The 21,545-nt window shown below is 42.1% G+C and overlaps 2 protein-coding genes across 8 annotated transcripts in view; one reads left to right on the top strand and one right to left on the bottom strand.

Moving 5' to 3' along the window:
* Positions 1 to 4,997, top strand: part of B4GALT4 (beta-1,4-galactosyltransferase 4) — a 31,955-nt gene extending 26,958 nt beyond the window's left edge. For all 5 annotated transcript variants that reach the window (XM_069785821.1, XM_009929804.2, XM_069785826.1 and 2 more), the window contains 3 exons: positions 1,095 to 1,217; positions 3,739 to 3,843; positions 4,288 to 4,997. In XM_069785821.1, coding sequence (XP_069641922.1) covers positions 1,095 to 1,217; positions 3,739 to 3,843; positions 4,288 to 4,429 — 370 coding nt within the window. In that variant the 3' untranslated portion in view covers positions 4,430 to 4,997. The remainder of the gene's footprint in view (positions 1 to 1,094; positions 1,218 to 3,738; positions 3,844 to 4,287) is intronic.
* A 1,109-nt stretch (positions 4,998 to 6,106) lies between these two features.
* Positions 6,107 to 21,276, bottom strand: LOC104325248 (beta-1,4-galactosyltransferase 3). 3 transcript variants are annotated; one of them, XM_069785820.1, is made up of 7 exons: positions 20,986 to 21,276; positions 19,298 to 19,477; positions 12,080 to 12,315; positions 10,984 to 11,174; positions 10,673 to 10,795; positions 7,734 to 7,838; positions 6,107 to 6,748 (listed from the first exon to the last, which is right to left on the bottom strand). In XM_069785820.1, the coding sequence occupies exons 2-7, from the start codon at positions 19,329 to 19,331 to the stop codon at positions 6,607 to 6,609; spliced, it is 831 nt and encodes a 276-aa protein (XP_069641921.1). In that variant the 5' UTR covers positions 19,332 to 19,477; positions 20,986 to 21,276; the 3' UTR covers positions 6,107 to 6,606. The 3 variants fall into 3 exon arrangements, with proteins under 3 accessions (XP_069641921.1, XP_069641919.1, XP_069641920.1); XM_069785818.1 differs by lacking the exon at positions 20,986 to 21,276 and having other exon boundaries at positions 19,298 to 20,755; XM_069785819.1 differs by lacking the exons at positions 10,673 to 10,795; positions 20,986 to 21,276 and having other exon boundaries at positions 19,298 to 20,763.
* Positions 21,277 to 21,545: the final 269 nt, after the last annotated feature.

The following is a 21,545-nucleotide window of genomic DNA, read 5'->3' as shown; positions in this document are numbered from 1 at the left end:
GACTAGGGAAAACGTGTACCTGCTGTGTGGCAGGGGACTTGGTGACAAAAGACAAGAAAAAGGCCAAGATATTCAATGCCTTATCTGCTTTGGTCCTTATTGGCAAGATTTGCCTTCAGGAATCCCGGGTATCTGATACCAGTGGAAAAGTCTGGACTTACCAAGACTTATCCTTGGTAGAGGAGGATCAAATTAAGGAATACTTGATCTGGGTGTACACCATAAAACCATGTTACCTGATGGGATGTATCCATGAGTGCAAAGAGAACTGATTGCTGTCATTGTGAGGCTTGTCTGGCATGTAAATTGCCATAATGGATACTTTCTAGCCCTGGCAATTTGTCCATCTGTTTAGATTCACATACATCTAGAAATCAAAATGTGATCTGCAGCCATGTGCACATCACCTCTGAAGCTGGCAGCGGCAATGTAGTAGAAGCTGTGTTGTAATGCCAAGAAAGAGGAGGGTATCATGAAAAGCAATTAGCAAAATGGTATAAGAATATAAATAAGCGTGGTATCTCAATACCTTTTTAAAGTAGATGTGGTTTCTAGGACAGGGAAGGTAAAAGTTAGAAATTAATCTCCTTTAGAGCTGAGCTCCATTACATTAGGTTACTAAGTAACTTGCACTGTACCTTACCTTGGAATTGGTCCTACAATATCCCATAGCACATGCCCCCTTGCTGAGATCTGATTTCATTCCAAGATTTTCAGATTCAGCTCTTAAGATAGACGGTGGCTTGCTGTCATTATTGCAACGCTTCCACTATATTAGTGCGTAGCTTTCTTGCTTTTCTACTCATCAGAGTCCTTGAGGTGAAGTGTCTTTTTGACTGGCAAGGGGAATTGTGTAAAGAGAGAGAGAAACTATTGAAGAAGGCTCCGTGTTGTCAGAGAGCTGACTTTTTCTGGCCTAAAGCAAATCACCATCTTTTTTGTGAAAAGAGGAGGAGAACAAGACCAACCTCATGGATTTGTGCACCCTGAACTCTGTGAAAGACAAGTCTAGATCCAGAGTTTCAGGGTGATACTTCCATTGTTAGTAGAATTTGACTTTTAATTCTTCATTCTCTCTTCTTGTGTACTTCTAGGTTACGGTACCGGGGATATTTTGGAGGTGTAACTGCTCTAACAAGAGATCAGTTTTCCAAGGTGAATGGATTCTCTAACAAGTACTGGGGTTGGGGTGGAGAAGATGATGACCTTCGAATCAGGTAAAAAATAAATAATAATTAAAAAAAAAAGGCTAGAGGGAAATGGATGTTAAAGGGTGGAAGAATTGGTTTAAAAAAATAAATACAAAAAAAAAATTGGCATGACTTCACACCTAGCCTCCAAAGGTGGAGCACTACAGGAGCCTTTAATTCAGAACAGTATTGCAGTGGGGGTTTGGAGTGCCAGATGCAGTTCTGTGAACAGTTTCCTCTTTGCAAAGGTTAGGCATGCCTGAGACCTGCTCCTCCTCTTGACAGCATTGTTGGTTGGGTGTGGGTTTTGTTAGGGTGGTGGGGTTTTTGGGGGGTTTTTTGTTGTTGTTTTTTGGCAAATCACATGCCAGACTTCAATCTTGCTGTTTCCGTTATAACCAGCTTCTAAGCAAGAATACGAATACTGTGTGGCTGAGACAAAAACAAAACAAGCCAACCAGAGACACAAATGTATTGTGTTCCAATACTTTGCAAGAGTGTGGGAGTGTTTTGGTGGGATTGGGTTTTTTGTATTCATTGACTCCCATGATTTAGTCCAAGCAGGGCTTAGTTTGTATGTAGGTGGTGTTGATTATAGTTAAGATAGTGAATAACTTTAGTTTTAGAAAGACTGCATATGCATATATATATGCCCATTGCTCTTGTTAAAACTTGTTTTGCAGACATGCCTGTCAAAGTACGAGAAACTTCATAGTTTGAGAGGTTTAGTGGGACAAAGTAGTCAACAAAACTTTTATGTTGATCTTTTGCCCAGGAAGAAACCTCTAATCCTGCATTGCTGTTAGTGAAGGAAGGGAAAAAAAACCAACAGAAAAAAACCACAACCCTGCAAGCTCTGCTGGCAGAGCCTGTCAATTTGTAACTTGGGTATGCTCTGTCATTCTTAAGTGTTTATCCTTTTCAGTTGCTTAAATGTGTCCCCCAAATGTTTGTTTACATAAAATCCGTATCCCTGGTGATGGTAAATAATTACAGTGGTGAAATCAAGTCTGTTAAAATTAGGAACTTCCAAATGAAACTTTTTCTCAGTGTCAGTTCAGCAGATCAGTCAGCTGTACCTCAAGAATCTAAAATCTCTGCTGGAGACATGGATTTCTGTCCCTTCTTAATCATAACCTTTTTTTCCTCCCTACCCCTAGCTGGAGACACCAACTTCCCTGTGACCTCTTGGGAGATGGCTTTTATTGTGGTAGGGGATAGCTTGGTACCGTCTTATTCCCCAGCTTCCTGAGAAGTGTTAATGAGCAAAGGTGGTAGTGGTGTTGAAAGATGTTCCTGTGGGCAGCAGAGAAGCAGCTGTGCAGCAGATCCGCAGGATTTACTGAGGGTCTCTATGATGTTTGCAAATGGTTGGAATCAAAAGTGATGCTTGCTTATGTGTGGCACCTCGTAATTTTGCAGCTGCTGAGGTCTCGGTGTGGCAACCAAATCTTATGACCCAGAGTGCACGCTGCAGCTGGGCTTGGCTCACATCTTTCCCTCTCGGGTGGACCTTGGACTGGGCTGGTTACAGAGGTTGCAGTGGTGGGTAATGGGAAGCTCGCTGTCTCGGTGGGTTGTTGTATGGACAGATCCTTGCAGCCTTCCTCGGCAAAGACAGCAGATGGCAGCATCCCCTTCAGTATCTTCAAGAACTCGGGCTGGAGTGCTCTTAGGTCCTGCTGTTTTGCCTCTATGCTAAATGTGATTGTCTCTTCCTAAGGTGTGCATCACAAAGAGATTTTTCAGATCATCTGTTGTATTTCTTTGATAATTTACTGCTACAAGTAGTCACAGGAAATCTGTAAGGGGCTCAGTTTCTTCAGTTCTCTGTTTCCTATTGCTCTTTTCAGCTGCTGATGTGACTAGCAAAGACCTGGGTTATTCCTTAATTCCATTGTCATGAAGTTAACCCGTTCTGCTGACAGAGCAAAACTGTTGTGCTCCATAGATATGTTTAAGGCCAAAAGCTCCAATCAAGTGCCTGATGTCTGCATGGGGCTTAGTGTTTCTGGCACTGTTCTCGGAAATAAATTTTTCTTTATGTGAACAAGTAAAAATTTTGCAGCTGACCGCCAACTGTTAAAAAGAAAACAAGCTTGCTTTTTTTTTTTAAGTGGAGGTCTATCAAGTATAGGTGGTTTACTGCCATAGTTGAGATGAACTTGTTGCAAAACATGTGGAATCTTGCTACAGACCTCCTAGCTTAATACAGGGTAGTACAAACTAGACCAGACAATACTAATCTAAATGTACTCTGTTGTATAATGTGTACTTAAAGCTCTATGTGACCTCTGCTGTAGTAGCTACCTGCTTCTGTTCAAAGAAAGGGGTATCTGTCACCCTACTGAACCTGTTCTCCAGAAACACAACTTTGAGGCCCATTTATCTGGCAAAATGGGTTGTGGAATGGATACAGATGAGTTTCCTACAGTTCTCTGTGCTTGCTTCCATGGCATCCACGAGATGAGTCTCCAAAGGTGGTTTTTTTTTCCTTAAGAGCTTGTTTATAGGTGACATCTTGCTCATGCACTATTCCTTCTTCCAGGGTTGAGATGCAGAAGATGAGAGTGGTGAGGCCGTCTGCTGATGTAGCCAGGTACACGATGATCTTCCACAAACGAGACCATGGTAATGAGGAGAATGGAGAGAGGTGAGTCAGGAACAGTGTTCCACCTTGCATTGTCTTGGTGTGTGGGTAGGAGCCAGGCATCTGGGGGCCAAGTTCTTTGCTCCAGGCCAAACGGGTGTTTTGTGGTACCCAGAGGGCTGTGGGGGACAGCCCTGTGACACCACTGTTCACAGCTGGTGTTCTGTACATGAGATCTGCCTAGAGCTGACTGGGTGATGTTCCTGAGAAAATTCCAAAGTTAGTTACATGGATATGATTTGAGCATATGATTTCAGAGATTAAACCAAAGGACTCTTTTCCTCACGTCCAATTGTCCATGCTGAGGACAGGAAAAGCACAACTTTATGTTCCCAGTAGATAGAGACAGGCAGTAGCTCTGCCTCCCAAGTTTACTAGTAGTGGGAAAGAGCTCAAAACTCCTCTATTACGCTTGTCAATGAAGATTTTTCTCCTCTTGGTCCTCAGGATGAAGCTTCTACGTCAGGTATCGAGAACATGGAAAACAGATGGGCTGAACTCGTGTTCATATAAACTGCTCTCAGTGGAACATAACCCTTTATATGTCAATATCACAGTGGATTTCAGCATGCAGCCCAAGATCTCATAAGGGCGAGCACTGCCCAGGTTATAGGAAATGGCAACAGATCTTGTTTGTGGTTGCTGTTACAGCAGATGACTCCTGTCACTCTGCTTGAACGAGTACTTCAGTAGCACAGAAGAAAGACTTTTTTTTTTTCTTGACAGCATCTAATTGATTGGTCATTTCCTTTTGTGAGGACTGGGGCTATGGACTGACCTGAGGGACAGGTCCTCACGTTCTTCTATGCACTTTCTGCTGGGACATTTGTGAAAGTGTCCTTGTTTGGGCCGGTCCAGTGGAAGGACTTGAACTAACTCTCCTGGAAAAACATTTGTTCTTGCAACTATTCTTAAACTTCCTATTTGTTGTAGGGGAAAGGCTGCCTAGCACTGCCACCAATGCTATGACTTCAAAAGGACCAGGCCAGTCTTTTCTCATTAAAAGCACAAGAATTCTTCACCAACTACAAACTTCCTGAGAAAGGCTAATTTTTTCCAGCCTGAGGAAAAACTGCTTATGGGGGAGGGAAGAGCAATAATAGTAATGGATGAGATGTTAAAACTCTCTCAATAAATACACTCCATTGCATTCAAAAGGCTTCTCTTGTCCTTCATGAGCTCAGCTTACCCTGCTGCAGGACTGCTGAGGTGTCCTGTGGCAAAATGAAAGTCTCGGTTCTGCAGTAGGCTGCAGGCTGTGTGTTATTCTGGAGAGATCTGGAAGGAAATGCAGTGGCCAAGTCTGTCAGAGAGAAATTCTTGTCTGTGGTGTTCAATGCTTTGGAGCACACTGTTATCAGAGTGCATATTTGTATACATACCCAGGCCATTATTATTTGTGATTCTTGTTTTGGGAGACTGGTGAAAGTCTGTGGATAACTAACTCTTCCACTATGCTACAGCATTTCTGCTAAAATCTTAATTAATTAGCTCACTTTCCATACTGCATTATACTTAACTGTCCTTACACCTGCTTGTCAGTTATACATCCCTTGCAGGTAAATGTGAAGCCAGGTTTGAGAGAGTTTCTTTTAAGACACAATATATTAATTACATTACAAAAAAGCAACTTCTACTTACTGTAATATTGAAGGATGATTCTCCAGCTGGTTGACACATTATTCCAACTGTAGAGAAGACCAAAGCTTTAAATAAGTTCTTAGGTGTTAGTGGGATAGATGCAGCTTTTCAGTGAACAGGGAATTTTAGTGCCTACAAGTACCAAGCAAAAATACCCTGTCATGCTTGCAAAATAACTGGACCTGGTAGGCAGTGCTACTGACTGACTTTATAGGGAAAGCAAGATTACAGAAAGGGCAAGGTCTTGGGCAGACTGTGTCAGTCTCACAGTCAGGTAAGTACAAATGCATTCCTGCCAGGGTCACAGCTCCACTGTTGACATGTTTGACTTACTTAGATGGAAAACTAGTATTTTATGTTGAAGACAGATCAACCTTGAAAGATAATTAATGTCTGAGCAACAGCTGAAATAATACCAGATTAATTTCCCTACTCTGAGCAGGAGGTTAGACTAGGTGACAGCCTCAGGTCCCATTCAGCCTGAATTAGTTACAGCTACAAGGGAAACATTTAAACACAGGTGGATCAGGCCAGAAAAAACAAAGACTTAAGCTCTGGTGTTGCCTCATTTCAGGGCAACTTTCTCTTTTATTACACTCTTATTAAATATTCTAGAAAATCTTAATCCAAACACATTACTCAATTTATTCTACTCAAATTCACAAAAGATACTTACAGAACAGTAACTGGCTTCAAGACTTTCTCAAAGTACAGCACTGCAGAAGCCCATCTGACAGAATGGCTTGCATCCCAATTAACACTTCAGTACAAAGCAGCACAGAGCTATCCAGCTATGGAACAACAGTTCCAGAAAACTTAGGTCAGCTTACTGTCAAGGAGACCTTGATCCCCAAGGCCCAAAGGCTGGGAGGTGGGTCTGGCTCAGTAGTTAGTTTTCCAGTGCTTTGACAATTTTTACAGTAAGCCACAGCCTGTTTATTTGCTATCGTACCTTATTCTCAAGGCCTTTTCTTCTAAAACAGCGAGAAGAAAAGTGAAATTCATGAAAGACAATAGGATTAGTCTCAGGTGGTGCAGACTCCACACCACAACAGGAGGTAGAGGCTGAATGCCCATACCCATGCTGCCACGCTGAGCCCAAACTCTGGTTTTGTTTTCATTCTCTTAAGAAAATGGGGGAACGTATCCAATGTCCACAGTGATGTTGGTATAAAGAGGATGCTTTGTCCTGGAAAGGAGCTTGAATTCCAATGAATTCATTCCATCATCTTTCCATGTTTTTCTGGTGTTGTGTCGAGAAGTAGGCCTGAAAAAGGAACAATACCTGCAGTTAGATAGAACAAAGGTCATGGTTACAGCTGAAGCTGCAGAAGAAATAGTCTTCCAGAGGTGGCATGGTCATGGCAGATGAAAACTGCTAGCAGAAAAGCCCCAAGAAAATTCTTCTCACATAATACACACTAGAAAGAGAAGGCATTTTATAAGACTAAACAGATTAGAGTAAGTTCACGCTGACTATTCTAAACAAGGAGGACAATTTGGACTGGAACCTGTCAGACAGGCTGACGAGGGAGGTGGCAACTACAGTCCACAAAAAAACCAAGAAACTGTCAGCAGCTTAGAGAGACCTGGGAGTGCAACACCGAGGCTTGCAGCAGTGGTGTACATAAGCTGCTGTAGGTAGATTTTAAGACAGGGTTGTTATGGAAACCTGGGTTTTGAGGTGACAGAGGGAAGACTGCACTGTCAGTATAGAAGCCTCCACCACACTTGACCCAACACCCTCCTCCAGCTCTTTTATATAAAACTGAGTCTTTGCTAAGGTCTCACAGCACCTTCCTCATGTCTTCAAGCTAGATTACCGCCTTCCGCTATTTTAATGGTACATTGTAAATCCACACCAATTGAAGAGCAAGTTTTTATTACAGGGAAGTTGTAGCAAAGTGCCTCTTCAAACTGAACTCTACCGATTTACAAGGCAGGCAGTGGTGGGGTTTTTTTAAGTTTTATTCCCTGAATAATTTGATGCTTAAGTCTGATATGTGTTAGCTTCCTAGCTAGCACATGTCCTTAACAGTAGGAAACTGGGAGGAACCCTTCAAATGCAGAGACAGATACAGAATGATTTAGCTGAAACTGACTGACAGTCTTCTTTAAATAGCCACATTAAAGCAGAAAAACAAGCAGTGGCATTAGGTATACTTACTACCTGCTCTGAGGGAGATGATGGTAACAGTCAACCTGCCACAAGGCAAAGAGCAGCCTCCTAACTGCCCCCCCCAAACACTTACCTTCTCCAAGGCTCGTGAGTCTCTGTCTCTTCATTGTAGTCCATCACTTTGTAGCGTCCAAGGTGAGGTGATGTCCGGACTATTTTCATTCCTGCTAGCTGAATCCTTTAAAACAACAAACAAAATGTTTGCTTAGGCATAAAGATGCCATTTCTAGGCTTAGTTATAGGGAAGTTCAAAGTCAGAGATAATTTTCAGTGTTAATGCAATCAAAGCAAAATGCAGAAGCCAAAGGGAGTAAGTTGAACGCCACCACAGTGCTGCATTATCTTCTCTAGCAGGTTCTAACCAGGCTTGGGCTAGAAAGCTCCCAGCTGCAGTATGCTTCAACAGGGTACAAAGAGGATTATAGCAAGCAGGGAAAGAACAGCAGCATACAGAGCATTCAAGAGCAAGACCCATGAATCTGACAGTTGGGCATTATTTTCACTTCCTTGTAAAAGCAGAGCTTTTACTGCCTAGAGGTCCATCACCTAAACTTAAAAAAAAAAAAAACCAAAATAAAAAAAAAAACCACAAAACAACAAACCACCAAACTTGCAGTTTCTGAAAGGAAGCCAGTCCTGAGTTTCATATCCAGATTAAGCCTCTCTGTTCTTTGAGAAGTGCCATTCATCCAGTTGGCCTGGTTAGAGGACTGGCTTCATAAGAGATTAGTGATAAATACAGGCACCAGACAAACAAATGTGAGCTGCTCAGCTGCAGGACAGTTAGATAAAAGTGAACTGAAGGGTTAGAATTCCAGAACAGAGCTCCTAAAAACAGCATTCTGAGTGACTTTCAAGCAACTCATTGCTGATGGCATCTGTGTTAGTTTACCAAAGTGCCTGTAATAGTGCTAGGGCTAGCAAACCTCTGCTATCACAGGGCAGCTCTTTCTTACACAGAGAAAATTCCTGTGAATGTAAGAATCAATGTTTGCTCAACTGCAGTTATCTAACCTGCACATTTGCAACGTGTGATTGCCTTCCACGGCAATCTGGTACAGCAGCAAGCTGCACTGAAGCAGGAATATTAAAAAGCTGAAAGAGGCTACAGAACTGAAAATATTTGCTAGTCTAGAGCCATCAGATGATTACAACACTTCATTGACAGTATGACATACTATTATTTCAGATTGAGTTTTAGACAAGGTTTCTTGTTTTCTGAACATAAGCTTATTGCACATTCAGTCAAAAAGACAAGAAAAGGCAAGAACACTAAACTAGCTTTGCTGTTACAGATTTTGCATTGCAAGATTAAACTAAAAGCATATTATGAAACAGTTAATACATTCATTTACTGTTAAGAAAAAACCAACACTTTCCTGCAGTTGATAATGTTAACACGTAAGTGGTTCCAATTAGTATTTTCTTCTAATAAAAGGTAGATCCTGGTGTTTGCTAGGACTAATAGTTATCAGGCTCCAGTACTGTATAATATAAATAGCAGTCAGCATGTTTTTTCACTAACTCTGCTTTAATAAGCAGTATCCCAGCAAAAAAATCTTTACACAGGATGGGGTTTTCTGACATTTCAATGTCCAATTTCAAATACTAATTAATTTTGTTGCTACATGGTAAGAAGTGCTTGAGCACCTCCTAAAACCCAAATCCCAGTAGATGCATCAACCTGGCCATTCAAAAACAGTCAGCCCATTCCTAATTTCTGCAGGTTGAGACGTCAGTGCGTGATTAAATCATGAGCAGGCACTGTCCATGGCCTCCACGTACCTATGGGCCAGAACACTGCTAATCATTAGCATAAGTTTTCAGAGAAACGACACATGATTTACATCCCTTCAAGAAAGGGCTATTTTGGGATCTACATAACCTACTTGCCTTAGGAGATTTCTGTAAGGAAGTGCGCTCCTATGCATAACTGGCATGACTCTCTACCACAGGTACTGAAAACCCCAATAGATGCCTAAGCTGTACTAAGAACAGCTGAATAGACCCAGCATTGTAGTGTTTGACGTAAAAAATCTATTTTCCTGGCATTCTGTTCCTTTAGTAAAGGCTGAATCTCTAAACAATCATACACCCTTTTAGTTAGGTTTCTCTGAAAGGAAAAGGAGGAATTGTATGTTAGAAAATCTGACTTTCAATTCCCAGAATAGTGCTTTGTAAAAACTCCTGCGGTCCTCAAACAGAACATTCCACTGAAACTGTGTAACTTGTCATGCTGTGCAAGACCAAAAAACACACAAGGCCTTTATCATCAGTTTAGTTTTATGAACTGCCCGTGAGCTTGCCTCAATGCAGGATGATGAAGGTGCACAGTGCAACTACAAAGCTGAATAAAGAAGCTACAGCTATGATTTTGTACTTGAAGAATTTGCATTAGGCTGAGTACCTGGAACTAAACTCATTGTATTCACTTCTATAGCATGCTGCTGCCATGGCAACTCAAGCATAAGAAAAAACATCAGATCTTGCTGTCACTGACTCACAGTAGTACACAGGCTTCTCCATCACCCAGCACTGAAGACAGAAGTTAGAATTCCTTGTGTTCCTTAATTCCACATATTGGTGATTAGGTAATACTTGGAGCAACCTAGATGCCCTTAACATAACTTACATTCCCAACTGTCTGAAAATTATTAAGTACCTTCTTGGGTTTCTTATTTGTCAAGCTTGCAGATTCCTCCCCTCCCTTGGGGCTGTTAATGTCAATGGAGTCACCTGTCAACCACAGGCGGTTATAACCTCTTGGATGCACTCCAGAGTGACTGAAGGTGCAAGGATGTGAAGTAACATTCTGTCCTCCCAGCACACAATGGGTGGATTCATATATTCTGAACATCTTCTGACATTAACCATTCCCAATGCCAACAGCATTCTGGATTATAATGATACTGCAAGCATGTTAAGGAACATCTTAGTTCCTTTCTTAGGGTAATGCTACATGTTTAACTAGCCAGCTCCCTTCTATTTTAAGCCTGTCCTGTGCATTAGTACCTTGTAGCAATGTCGTCATTTTCACCACCACTGCCCCAGTATGTGTTTGGAAACCCATTCATCTTCATGTAATGTTCTGGAGTCAGAGCAGATACACCCCCGAAAAAGGACTTATATGGCAGACTAAAAGAGAAAGAGAAAACAAAACTTCAATACGGAAGGCAAGAAATACCCTTTTCTGGTAAAGTCACTACTGCAAAATAACAGAAAACCTCTTAAAGGTTGTATCTTTCACTGTCCCCATTCATACTTTCTACGCAGGAAGTGAACCAGTTGGGATACGTACATCCAAAGTACATGGAGGCACTTACGTGTACTGAAACTTATCCATGGCACTAGCCATATGCTTGGGATAGTATTCATCACAAACATAGAGATTATAATCATTCTCAGGTACTAGGTTGACATCGTGCAGAAGAAGGCAGTCCCAGTCTTCATCCTTCAGGGCTTCCCGGACACCAACATTAAGCAGCTTTGCTCGGTTAAATGTACCATTCCCCACCTGGAAAAGAAAACCTACATTTCTTCACCAAAACAACAAAGAGGATAACTCAAAATTTATGTTAGTCAAAAAGCCTTATTCAAATGAATGACACTGGAATGAATCAATACTGGCTACAAATTCAATGCCCCAGACTCTGAAAATTTCATCCATTCTCTTCACAATATTCTCAGCAATTGTAAGCTTTGCTGTGTCAGGGGCTATGTACCGCAGGCTCCTGAAGGCGGCTGACTTTCAAGAGACCAGTAAGTCAATCCTTAGCTGTACGTCTGCACATCAACACTTTTGCCCTGACTACTGCTTATTAAAGCTTAGAAATGAGAAAAAAAATGATCTTGGTCAAACAAAAAAGCTTCTCCTCCCTCCCAATCAACCATCAGTTTCAATTAATGAATCAAAAAATTGCTCTCACACCACTGATCTTTTCCAACACCAGTCCACATCAGTTCAAAACGGCTGTTTGAACTGCATAGGCGCATAGGCTGCCCCACAGCAGAGTCAAGCCAGATGTTTTTATCTGATACAGACTAAAAATAGCCAATTTCACTTTAGCATTTAGTCTCAACAGTTTTGCTCAGTAGCCACGCTGACAAGCTACAAGACAAACCACATCCAACTCTTGAACAGCTGAAAATACAAGTTACCACTTGATGACAACTTTATCCCTCTAGAAGAAAAAAAAAAAAAAGGCAGAACAAATCAATAGCAGAATGATGATCTTAACAAGTGGTATGACATTTCAATCATCAGCAGCCATGGAGATGGGACAGCATGTAACCAACCTGCTCTAAACCCATGTGTAAAAATGGTACTTCCACATAAGAAGATTCCCATTTCTTGTTCAGAACCTAACCCTTAACTGGGAAGTTCAGCTACACCATCAGGCACATCTGATTTAGATTTACCTGCTGAATCAAGTAGATACTGTAACTGAGCTGCTGGCGCTGCAAGAAAGGATGAATATAGTAGAGAAGATGGTGAAGGTACTTCTCCTGGTTCTTGTATGCTACAAGGATGGCTGATTTGTAGCGGGCCAAGCAGTGAGGTGGCCTGTAGCGGCCACCTGACTGAACAAAAGGATTTTTTTTGATGATCATTCTTTCACTAGGGAGTACCCTGAAGGTGATGGTTAATGGACCAACTGTAAGGAGAGACAGAAAAAAGAAAAAGAAAAAAAAAAGATCAGTGATGTTTCTCAACCTTCATTCAAACCTATATATCTGTTTACTACTTAAGACACCAGCCCCACCAGAGAACAGTTAACACCACCACACAGATGTGCCCACATGATGAATTCCACCACTGCCTGCTGGTCACCTCCCCACGGCTCCACACCGAGGGGTGCTGGGCTCAGCACCAGGACAGCAGGCTCCCTGCCAGAGGCATCCCGAGTCCCAGCACAGCCAGCAAGTCTCACCAAGCTCCTGCACAGCTTGCTTTTTCCTGGTATTGGCTCCCTACTACACAAGCAAACCTTCTGTCTTGTGTTGCTTATATGGGATCCTTGAATAAATGTATTCACTGTAAGAATAGCATTGAAAAGGAATCAAGATGAACAGACATATCTGCTTTTACCACCCATATGGAGAAAGTCTCTAAGCCTCTTTCAGAGGAGATTCAAGGACAAAGATGTCCAAAAGGATATTCAGGAGGTTAGGGGAGAAATACTTTAAAGCCTGGATGAATACAAATGCTTTAGGAAATGTTAGCTTTATCTTAAAAAAAGTTTCAAGTTGATTTTATAATCATATGCCACAAGGTCTGTATTGGCTATATTATTTAATTATATACGCTGTGATAAGCAGGCAGTACTTCAAAATTTTGGGAAAAGCAGATGACAGAACAGAGAAGGAAGAAGAGAGATGTTACATTTTCAGCAACAGGCACAGGGTAGCAAAAGAAACTATGTATGACAGTTCCTCTACTCAGCACCTCAATTTTAAATACAAAACATACTGGGTATGTTCAACAGTTTTTACCTAATCAAAAAAAAATAAATCTGTGTTTTTATATGAATTCTTCCGTTCTTCAGATGGAAAAAGCTTGACAAGTCACAAGTAAGAAAGAATCAATATAAAGCGTCAATCATAATTTTAACACAAGTCTCATATTGTTACAATAGGAATAAACAAATTCTACAATTATTTAAATGCCTGTCCTTCTGGGTAGTGAGAAAAGGTTCCAGAACTAGCAGAAGAGTTATATTTATACACAGATCAGTGTGTCTTAGTGGTTTCCAACCGCTGTCAGTTTCTAAAAAAATAAAGCACAAATGCAGAACAAGATTAAAATCTATGACTTAAATGAACTAGGGAGAAACCTTCACCTAAATCACAATTAAAAGGTGACAATTTCAAATGACAGTTTTAAGCAGGACCAACAATTCTCTGCAGGCCATGCTACCCAAAGACAAAATATTTTTTTTCCACCAGAAGCCTGTGAGGCAAGTCGTTGGGGTTTTATTGTTGTTGGTTTTGTTTTTTAAATAGCTACAAATAAGATTTTCTTTTCCTTCCAAGCTCACAGTTATTGCTATGGCTGTCTTAAAGATTAAGTTTTCAGTATCTTGGAAGTCAGACTCCCTCATAAACCAGTGAAACAAATTATTCTCTCAAAAAACTTCTGATAATGAAGCCTGAGAGAGAAAGAGCAAATATTTAGGCCTGGTGTTTTGTAGCTTTCATTTGAGCAGGGAAAGGTATGGGTGTGTCTTACATCTAATTAAGTATTTAAGCAGGTGAGTCCAGAAGATACTTCTTCCAGCCCATTTTGCATTCGAGTCTCTGCTACAATTCTAACGAAGAAAATTGAGCCTGCGTTCACCCACATCCTGTTTAACTGACACAGAAGGAAGCAACATTTCTCCGCTGGTTTGGGGGCCTGGGGTTTTTTGAGCACTAACAAGGCTCAGGGACTAAATTTGGCATAAGATTCAAGCTGTCCATTCAGAATTGGGAAACATTTTGCTAGTATGTGGATGTTGGTATACCTCACATTTGTGATAGGCAAACCGATACTCAATAAGCGTCTCTTTTTCTTCCTCAAGGGACACACATAATGGCATTTCCTGAAGGTTGGTCTGAACAGCCACTGACCCCATTCCTCATGATGTCAAAAAGGTCTAGCCACTGTGAATCCCACTTCATGGTTTGTTTTTGTTGGTTGGTTGGCTTTTGTTTGTTTGTTTTTAAAAGGAAAACCTGAATTTTGCTTGTCAGCAAGAGCTTGCAATAGCTGACTCTTAAGTATCACTTTTCAGTCCTTCCCCAAGTATCTGAAACGCAGGGAGTATTTGATTTTGACTGTACTATCCTCAGTAGAAAACTGGAGTGCATTGCTATACCTTTGTACCTGAAACAGAAGAGTAGTTCTTCAGAGAATCATGTTGTGGGCCCATGAATCTAGGTCACACTTATGATTAACATTTTATGATGTTATTATCTACTTCTGTGCAGACAGTTTCCTTTTCTGCCTTTAAGACCACCACGTTTCAGTCCAACATTGTTTTTAACCTGTAGTTTATGTTGCTTTTTAGATTTATGAACTGCCTGATTATCAGATCTTTTAACTACAGCACCATTAACCACTGATTTGATGACAACTGGAGCTTGCTAAAGAAACGTTACATTCAGATTGGATTTCAACTACAGATCATTGCTCCAAGGAAGGTATAAGAAAGGGAATTAATCCCTTTTGTTCTCCCACAAAAGCACGGTTTTGTTTTCTATAACGCAGTTGGGGCTCTTTGTATTGCAGAGTAAGATTTCTGTAGCGATAATCCTTAAATTCCAAAAAAATGAAATCTATATTTGGACATAAGGGTATGAGTAAGATAATGTGCAATAGTTTCACTTCTGTTGCCTCCTTCCATACCCAAGCATATGATTCATGAGGGTAAAATTTGCATTCTTCAGGTTTTTCAAGATGCCATGTTCTCCCAACCTGCCTGGCTCCATACCTCAAACTCAGCTCAGAAATTCAATCTAGTATATGCCAAGGAAACACAGAAAAAAAGAAGTTAGTCTTTGACACAGCCCCAAACCTCTGGCTGCCCTACACCCTTTGCTACAAGCTAAATTCTGGCTCTCAGATCTCCTTTCTGCCCAACTAACAAAAGGCTAATGCACTGTAATCCAATTAAATCCCAGATGTGAACAGAACCATTGCAGGCTGTACCAAATAGGGAAAAACAAAACTGCTAACGCACAGCTTTGGGAAAGGAGGAAAACCCTGTCTTAGATGTTCTAGAAAGCACAGGATCCCAATTCAGACAAGGTACAGAATCAACACCCTGACACATCCAAGCAACTTCTCCGTAGCCTGGTTCCTAAGCTCCTTCTGTGCCTGTACCATCACATGCAGGGTGTTTAATTAATATGAAACTTTAGTGTGTAGAGTTAAAACTCGCAATTCCCCATCTGTATTGTTAGCTGGTGCCAGTGACAGCATACTCCCTGCTTGCTTTACTTTCTAGGCAACATAATTGACTATCAGGGGGATCTATTGATTTTGACCAGATCTATCCCATCTTAAGAAAGAAACTATATGACTTCTAAACAACTTGCTACACATTTAGAGTTAGCAGCTATAATTACTGAGTTCAACCAGAATAAGCAGAACTTACAAAAGCTAAATGAACGGGAACAGTACCATGGATGAATACCTCACTGAGAAAGTGCAGCACCACACGCTACATTAATAGAGTCATATTTGTATAATTTTACCACTGTTTGAATGAAAGGTAAAAAAAAAACAAACCACCAGACCAACAGCCTTAATTTAAGCACCAGTTTCTAATGACAGAATACAAGGCTGCCTCAACTGCAGCTGAAAATAAGTCTCGGCATTACCACCTTTTTACTTCTCTTTAAATCTGAGAGAAGAAACTCTAGCAGAAGAGTATCCCTCAGAAAATGTAGCAGGAGCTACTCGCTACCACAACAGATGGTCACACTCATTAAAAGGTTATGACAGATGGGAGTGAAAGGCAGTAACTACTATAAGAAGGGCTTGGGAAAAAAATTCTTCCATAACATGAGCAAATGATAAACAGCAGAGTTACAGTCAGAACTTTCAACTATTAAAGTCCTCAAGGGCCAAACCAACTCATTCAGCACATACCATGCATAAAGTGAGGTACCTCTTTAAATCTGAGTCTTCTACCATCAAGCTACTTCCTGGTAAGAGGAAAAGATGAACCAAAACAACACATCTTGCATGCAATGTGAGAAAGTCAGAGTTTGAATTTAAATGCTATTTTGTTAAGTTTTGCATATAAGTTATCATATAAACACTTTGCTTTTTCCAAAAACAAAGGAGGAAGAAACAGGCAACTGGATATTTGTGTAGAAACTTTAACCTTTTAGTAATTTCTTCACCTTTGACTAATTTATTCACAATATTAAGGAAGACACTGAATATCTAGTACAATGCTTTTCAAGTTGTTGGTCACAAAAGGTTCAATGGACACCACTAAGCATTCAAAAAGTAACATTAGTCAGAAAGCACCTAGTTCGTCCAAGGCAGAGGTGTTTAGCAATTACACTTTCCTGCTCCACAGCCCTGGAAGAACCAAGATGCTGTAGATTCAGAAGGTAGGAAAAAGACAGATGAACTGCAAGCTAATCTTACATTCCAACAGTTATTGAAATGATCTACTATATACATAAGTGGAAAAAGTGCTGCACTTCATAAAAGCCCTGATGAAGAAACCATTTAAGCCATTTGGCATTCTTCCAGCTACTTTAACACACTTTGGAGTGGACACAGTGACTTATTACCAGCTCTGAATTGGAGATTGGAGTCCTCAAGAATTGATTTGAAATCTCATTTAATGGAATTTATGAAATTAAAATTAAAAGACATTGTTATCTCTGATATAACACTTCCAAGAGAGATCAGTCCTATGAGAGAAGACGATAACAACCAATGAAGACATTTATAACATATTTATACGTCTATTCATATGTGCCCATCACATACAAAACAAAGGGCAACTACCTTGCAGAGTAGCATGCATTTCTCGGGTTAAAAAAACCCAAACCACCCAGAAGAGGCTGGTATATAGTAATACCAGAAGGAATAATTTACTTCATATCTAAAGGGGAATATCACTGAGTAAAAGTTAAATTGTAGCAGACTGCTCATTTTTCTTAAGCTGAATCTGTATCAATGCTCCAAATAATTTGTGCTTCACAGCAACAATGCTTCATATGCTCAACTCTAATTTTTTATGCAGCAAAACTTCCACAATTACTTTGCTTTGTTTTCTTTTTTTTCGCCCAGTGTACTTACTGTTTGTTTCTGTCTATAAGTAACACTACATTCTCATTTTAGCTTCAAAGTATGACATACAGGCCAATCCCCTCTGTTCTTAGCACTCTCAGGGATGGGCAGAAGAAGAGGTCTTAAAAAGATTTCACAGCTCTAAGAGCATTGATTAGTGTAATTTTACCCTCTGTCTGCCTCCTCCATATACATCATTACTCTTACTTATCTGATGGTTTGGCTGCAAGCTGCACAGAACTGCACCTAGTTTTGGGTTTGGTTGGTGGTTTTGGGTTGGATTTTTTTTTGGTTTTGAGACCAAAGCTTTATCATTTGACTCTTTTCAGAGCAGCAGATTCTCATCAGTAGCAGAGACAAGCAGGGTACAGGCACATTTCTGCTGTTCTTTTTCAAATAAAACAATTAAGTCAGAAACACAGAATTGTAGCTTCCCAAAAGAACTGATGGGCTGTAGCTAGTGATGAAGAGACTAAGACCATTAGAACTGGAACCTGTGCAAAAAGGGTCTGTCCTATTAGTACATCAGTAGTTACTTAGTAGAGCTGTTTCCAAGGGAAATGCTGAGGCATATACCCAAAAGTTATCATACAATTTCATCATACATATTGCATGTATTTCATTTAACTTCAGCAACAAAGGAAGGAAGAAAACTTCCCAAAAGAACAAGCATCACTATGAAGACTGCAGTCTAAAAAGGCTCATCCAAAGCATCCCAGCAGAGTTCTATAACTGAATTAAGCAACTTGACACAAGAGTAACCACAGCATTGGCTTTCCACAATACTTCCACCTGTGAACCAAGGTCAGCTATTTGCTCTTAACTGTGCTCCACATGTGGTGATCAGCTTTCCTTTCAGCCATTTGCTCTTAACTGTGCTCCACATGTGGTGATCGCCTTTCCTAGAACAGCAGGGCAACTACTAAGTAGTGCTCCAAGACTAGTTATATGCAAGACTTACACATGCAGAAACCTTTGTAGTATAGAGAATCAGATGAGGGTAACTTACTACACAGTACTCTAAGAAGCAGGTGTCCCCAAACCATCTGTAAGCACATGCTTACAGAACTCATCCATTCTTGGGTGGCTCAGTCGAACTGATTCACTACTACCGGAGATGCACCACTTTACTATCAACAAGCATGCTTTACAGGTGTGACTCTGTATTTACTTAAAAGTTTCCCAGCTGTTCTAGTAATGCAGTAGCTGGATGAATGCTGCCTCTAGGATCAGCTCTAATTTGGTCCTAGCATAAATACAAATTAACCTGTGACCAGACTTTAAGGGAGAAGTTTCTAAGTCTAAAGGATGTGAAACAATCATAGACCAAAAAGATCACCATGAAGAGCAAGGTGCCAAGCTACATGCTCATACAAACGATATTTAAAGCCAACTTAATCAGTTAATCAATTTATATCGAACTATGAGCTTGATATAAGGCTGAGACAAAGAACCCAGAAGTTACAGTGAGTCAGAGGTGAAAACTATGCACTTACCAAAGCACAAGTTTTGGCATATTTTATACAGGACTGCCAAGAACAACAACAAAAAAGCGTTACTAACTTGGTATTAAGACCATGCGTTGTTTTCACTCGTTCTAGAATCTCTATGTAGCCAAATCCTTAATATTGTCAGTTTTTAGATCAGTAAAATACTCTTCCTCGTATAACCAATAAAAATTAGTTAATTAACACAAGAGAGTTTTGCCAGAGTAAGTATTACATCAGGATACCACTTTAAAAAAAGTGGAAAAGTTTGAAAAACGTACAACTTACAAAGCGTTCAACGTTATCACGCACCAAAGCGGTTATTTCAAACACTTACCGGTTCATACCTACCAAATATCGGTGACTGCGCCGAGCAGTACGGCATAGCTTCTTCATCGGGAGCTTGGGTGAACAAGCTGAGGTTTGTATACACGTCATGAGTTTTGGAGTAATCCAGAACCTCATGCGAGTCTAAAAACCCCCGAAACACATTCGAAGGCCCACCTCGGTAGAGTATCAGGATAAATATGGCTTGGAAGACAAACAGAAACAGCAGAAAGCAAGGATTTTCGACACGAGAGAGGGACATAGCTTTTAGCCCATGCTCTGGAACCAGACCGCTGAGGAGTTTTAACCGCCTTCCACAAGCTGCCGTTCTACGTTCAGGGCTACATCGCTGGGCACACCAGACCACCTCCACCTCCTCCTCCTCCTCACACTCTCCGAGGCGGCAGCCCGCTCTTCCAGCACGGCTTCGTCAGGCGGCTCGGCGCCAACCCACCCCTTCCCGCTACCGCCTCCTCACGGCGGGCTGCGGGCGTAGAAGCAGCCCCTCAAGGCCACCTCAAGGCAGAAGAACCACGGCGGCGGCACACCCTGACGCCTACCCCCGCCGGACAGGCTCCCTGAGGCCGAGGCGACGGCGGGAAACGCGCCCGCTGAGAGAACCCACCGACTGGCGGCCGAGCGGCAGGCGGCCGGTGCGGCCCGGCGGGACGGCCCACGTAAAGGCGGGGCGGGGGGGAATGCTCAGCTGTAACCGCCTCCCAGAGGCTCCCAGCAGCCCGGCCTTCCGCTCATCCCCCCCCCAGCCCGACGCCGCGTTTCGTTTCGACCCAACCATCAGGCGGCCGCCCCCCCGCCGTTCGCCCGCCTTCCGGCGAGACTACAGCTCCCAGCATGCAAAGCGGGGCAGGGCGGAGCCCGGCCGCGCTGTGCTCCCCGCGGGGCATGCTGGGAGCTGTAGTCCGCGGGCTCGGGGCGGCCGCCGAGCCGTACCGCGGCCTTTCTCCGCTCTCAACCCACAGCCGCCGCCCCGACTCTAAATTCGTTATTGAACTGGGCAGAGGCGGCTAATTAATACGCTGCTCGCTTCCTACGCCAGAAGGGACTACGGCAGCGTAGCCTCCACAGCGAGGGGCCTCCTCACATGGCCTCACCGCCCATCAAAATTTTGGCTTTTAGTGGCTGATTTCTTAATGAGCTGGGGATTACGAGGCTGCGTGCTCAGCCCACCTGCCTGCTCTCGTAACGGGTTCCTAACGTGTCGCCCGTTTTCACATAAATTTGGCAGAGGAAAAGAAGTCTTCCAGATAATAAACTCCTGCAGGCTTTCCAAGAAAAGTCAGCGGCTGGGTTTGCACTGATAAAATAATAAAAAAAAAAAGTATTTAACGTTTCTTTTGGCTGGGCAAAGTCTTGCTTTACTGAACACCCCCCCCCCCCAATGCTGCTGCTGCAAAGGTTGCTTTTCCTGCACGCTGCTGTGAGTCTCTGCCGTTCACCTTCTCCCTGTGCCATTCCCTCTGTGACCACGGCAAACCCACCCTGCTTGTCTTCTCCATAAAACAAAGCAACGCTTACTGTTCTGCCGAAAGCTCCGGCGACTACAATGCCACGGACAGGAAAGAATTAATCCCTGCGTCGACTGTGAAACAAACAAAGGAACCAAGTAAAAAATTGTCACCCTGTGTCAGATCCTGGGCAGAAGCAGCAGGTCAGCTGGAAAGGCAACAGCCTACCCCGATCTGTGTTCTCACCTGTGTGTGTATATGTTCTTGAGACTGGAAAACTAACATACAATTAGCCAGATCAACTGTCTGCAGAGGAGCCGAAGAGCATGTGTTTGTGTGGGCTGGGAGAGCTGAATCTCCAGGAACGTCTCCCTCAGGAGCCTTCCAAAACCAAATGCAGCTCCTCTTCTTCCCCTTCAGCCGTCGTCACCAAAATGGGTGGATCAGAAACCACCACGAGCCTTTTTCTCACAAGAGAGCAAGCAAGCATGGACTGGAGAGCAGAGTTCAGATCAGAACTTCATGGTGCCAGCAGGCCCGAGCCTTTTCAAGGTCACAGCTCTCCTGTTTTTAAACAGAGCTGTGGAAAGCTGGGGTGTGTTCTGAATTAAAAATGAATCAGATAGCTTAAATGCAAAAAAAAAAAATTTAACTGTCTCCACCGAAGTGTGGAAGGGAGGTGGCGGGCATTTTAGCAACCCCTGTGCACAGATTTATTGAGGGCAGTGATGGAGGAAAACAACGTGAGACTAGATTTGTAAGAAGCAGGCACTGGGCTATCTTCACAGTCAAAGGTCTGCCTTTCT

This window comes from Haliaeetus albicilla, chromosome 6, assembly GCF_947461875.1.
Source record: "Haliaeetus albicilla chromosome 6, bHalAlb1.1, whole genome shotgun sequence".
In the NCBI taxonomy this organism is placed as follows: Eukaryota; Metazoa; Chordata; class Aves; order Accipitriformes; family Accipitridae; genus Haliaeetus; species Haliaeetus albicilla.
This window is presented reverse-complemented; position numbering and strand designations above follow the sequence as displayed.

Bases quoted from the DNA above. Each gene is read 5' to 3' on its own strand.
- LOC104325248 (XM_069785818.1), bottom strand. From the start codon at position 19,535: ATGTCCCTCTCTCGTGTCGAAAATCCTTGCTTTCTGCTGTTTCTGTTT. The intron at 11,175-12,079 runs GTAAATCTAAAT...TTTCTTTTCCAG, and splicing joins GTATCTACTTGATTCAGCAG to GTGGGGAATGGTACATTTAA. The intron at 6,749-7,733 runs GTAAGTGTTTGG...TTCCTTTTTCAG, and splicing joins ACTCACGAGCCTTGGAGAAG to GCCTACTTCTCGACACAACA.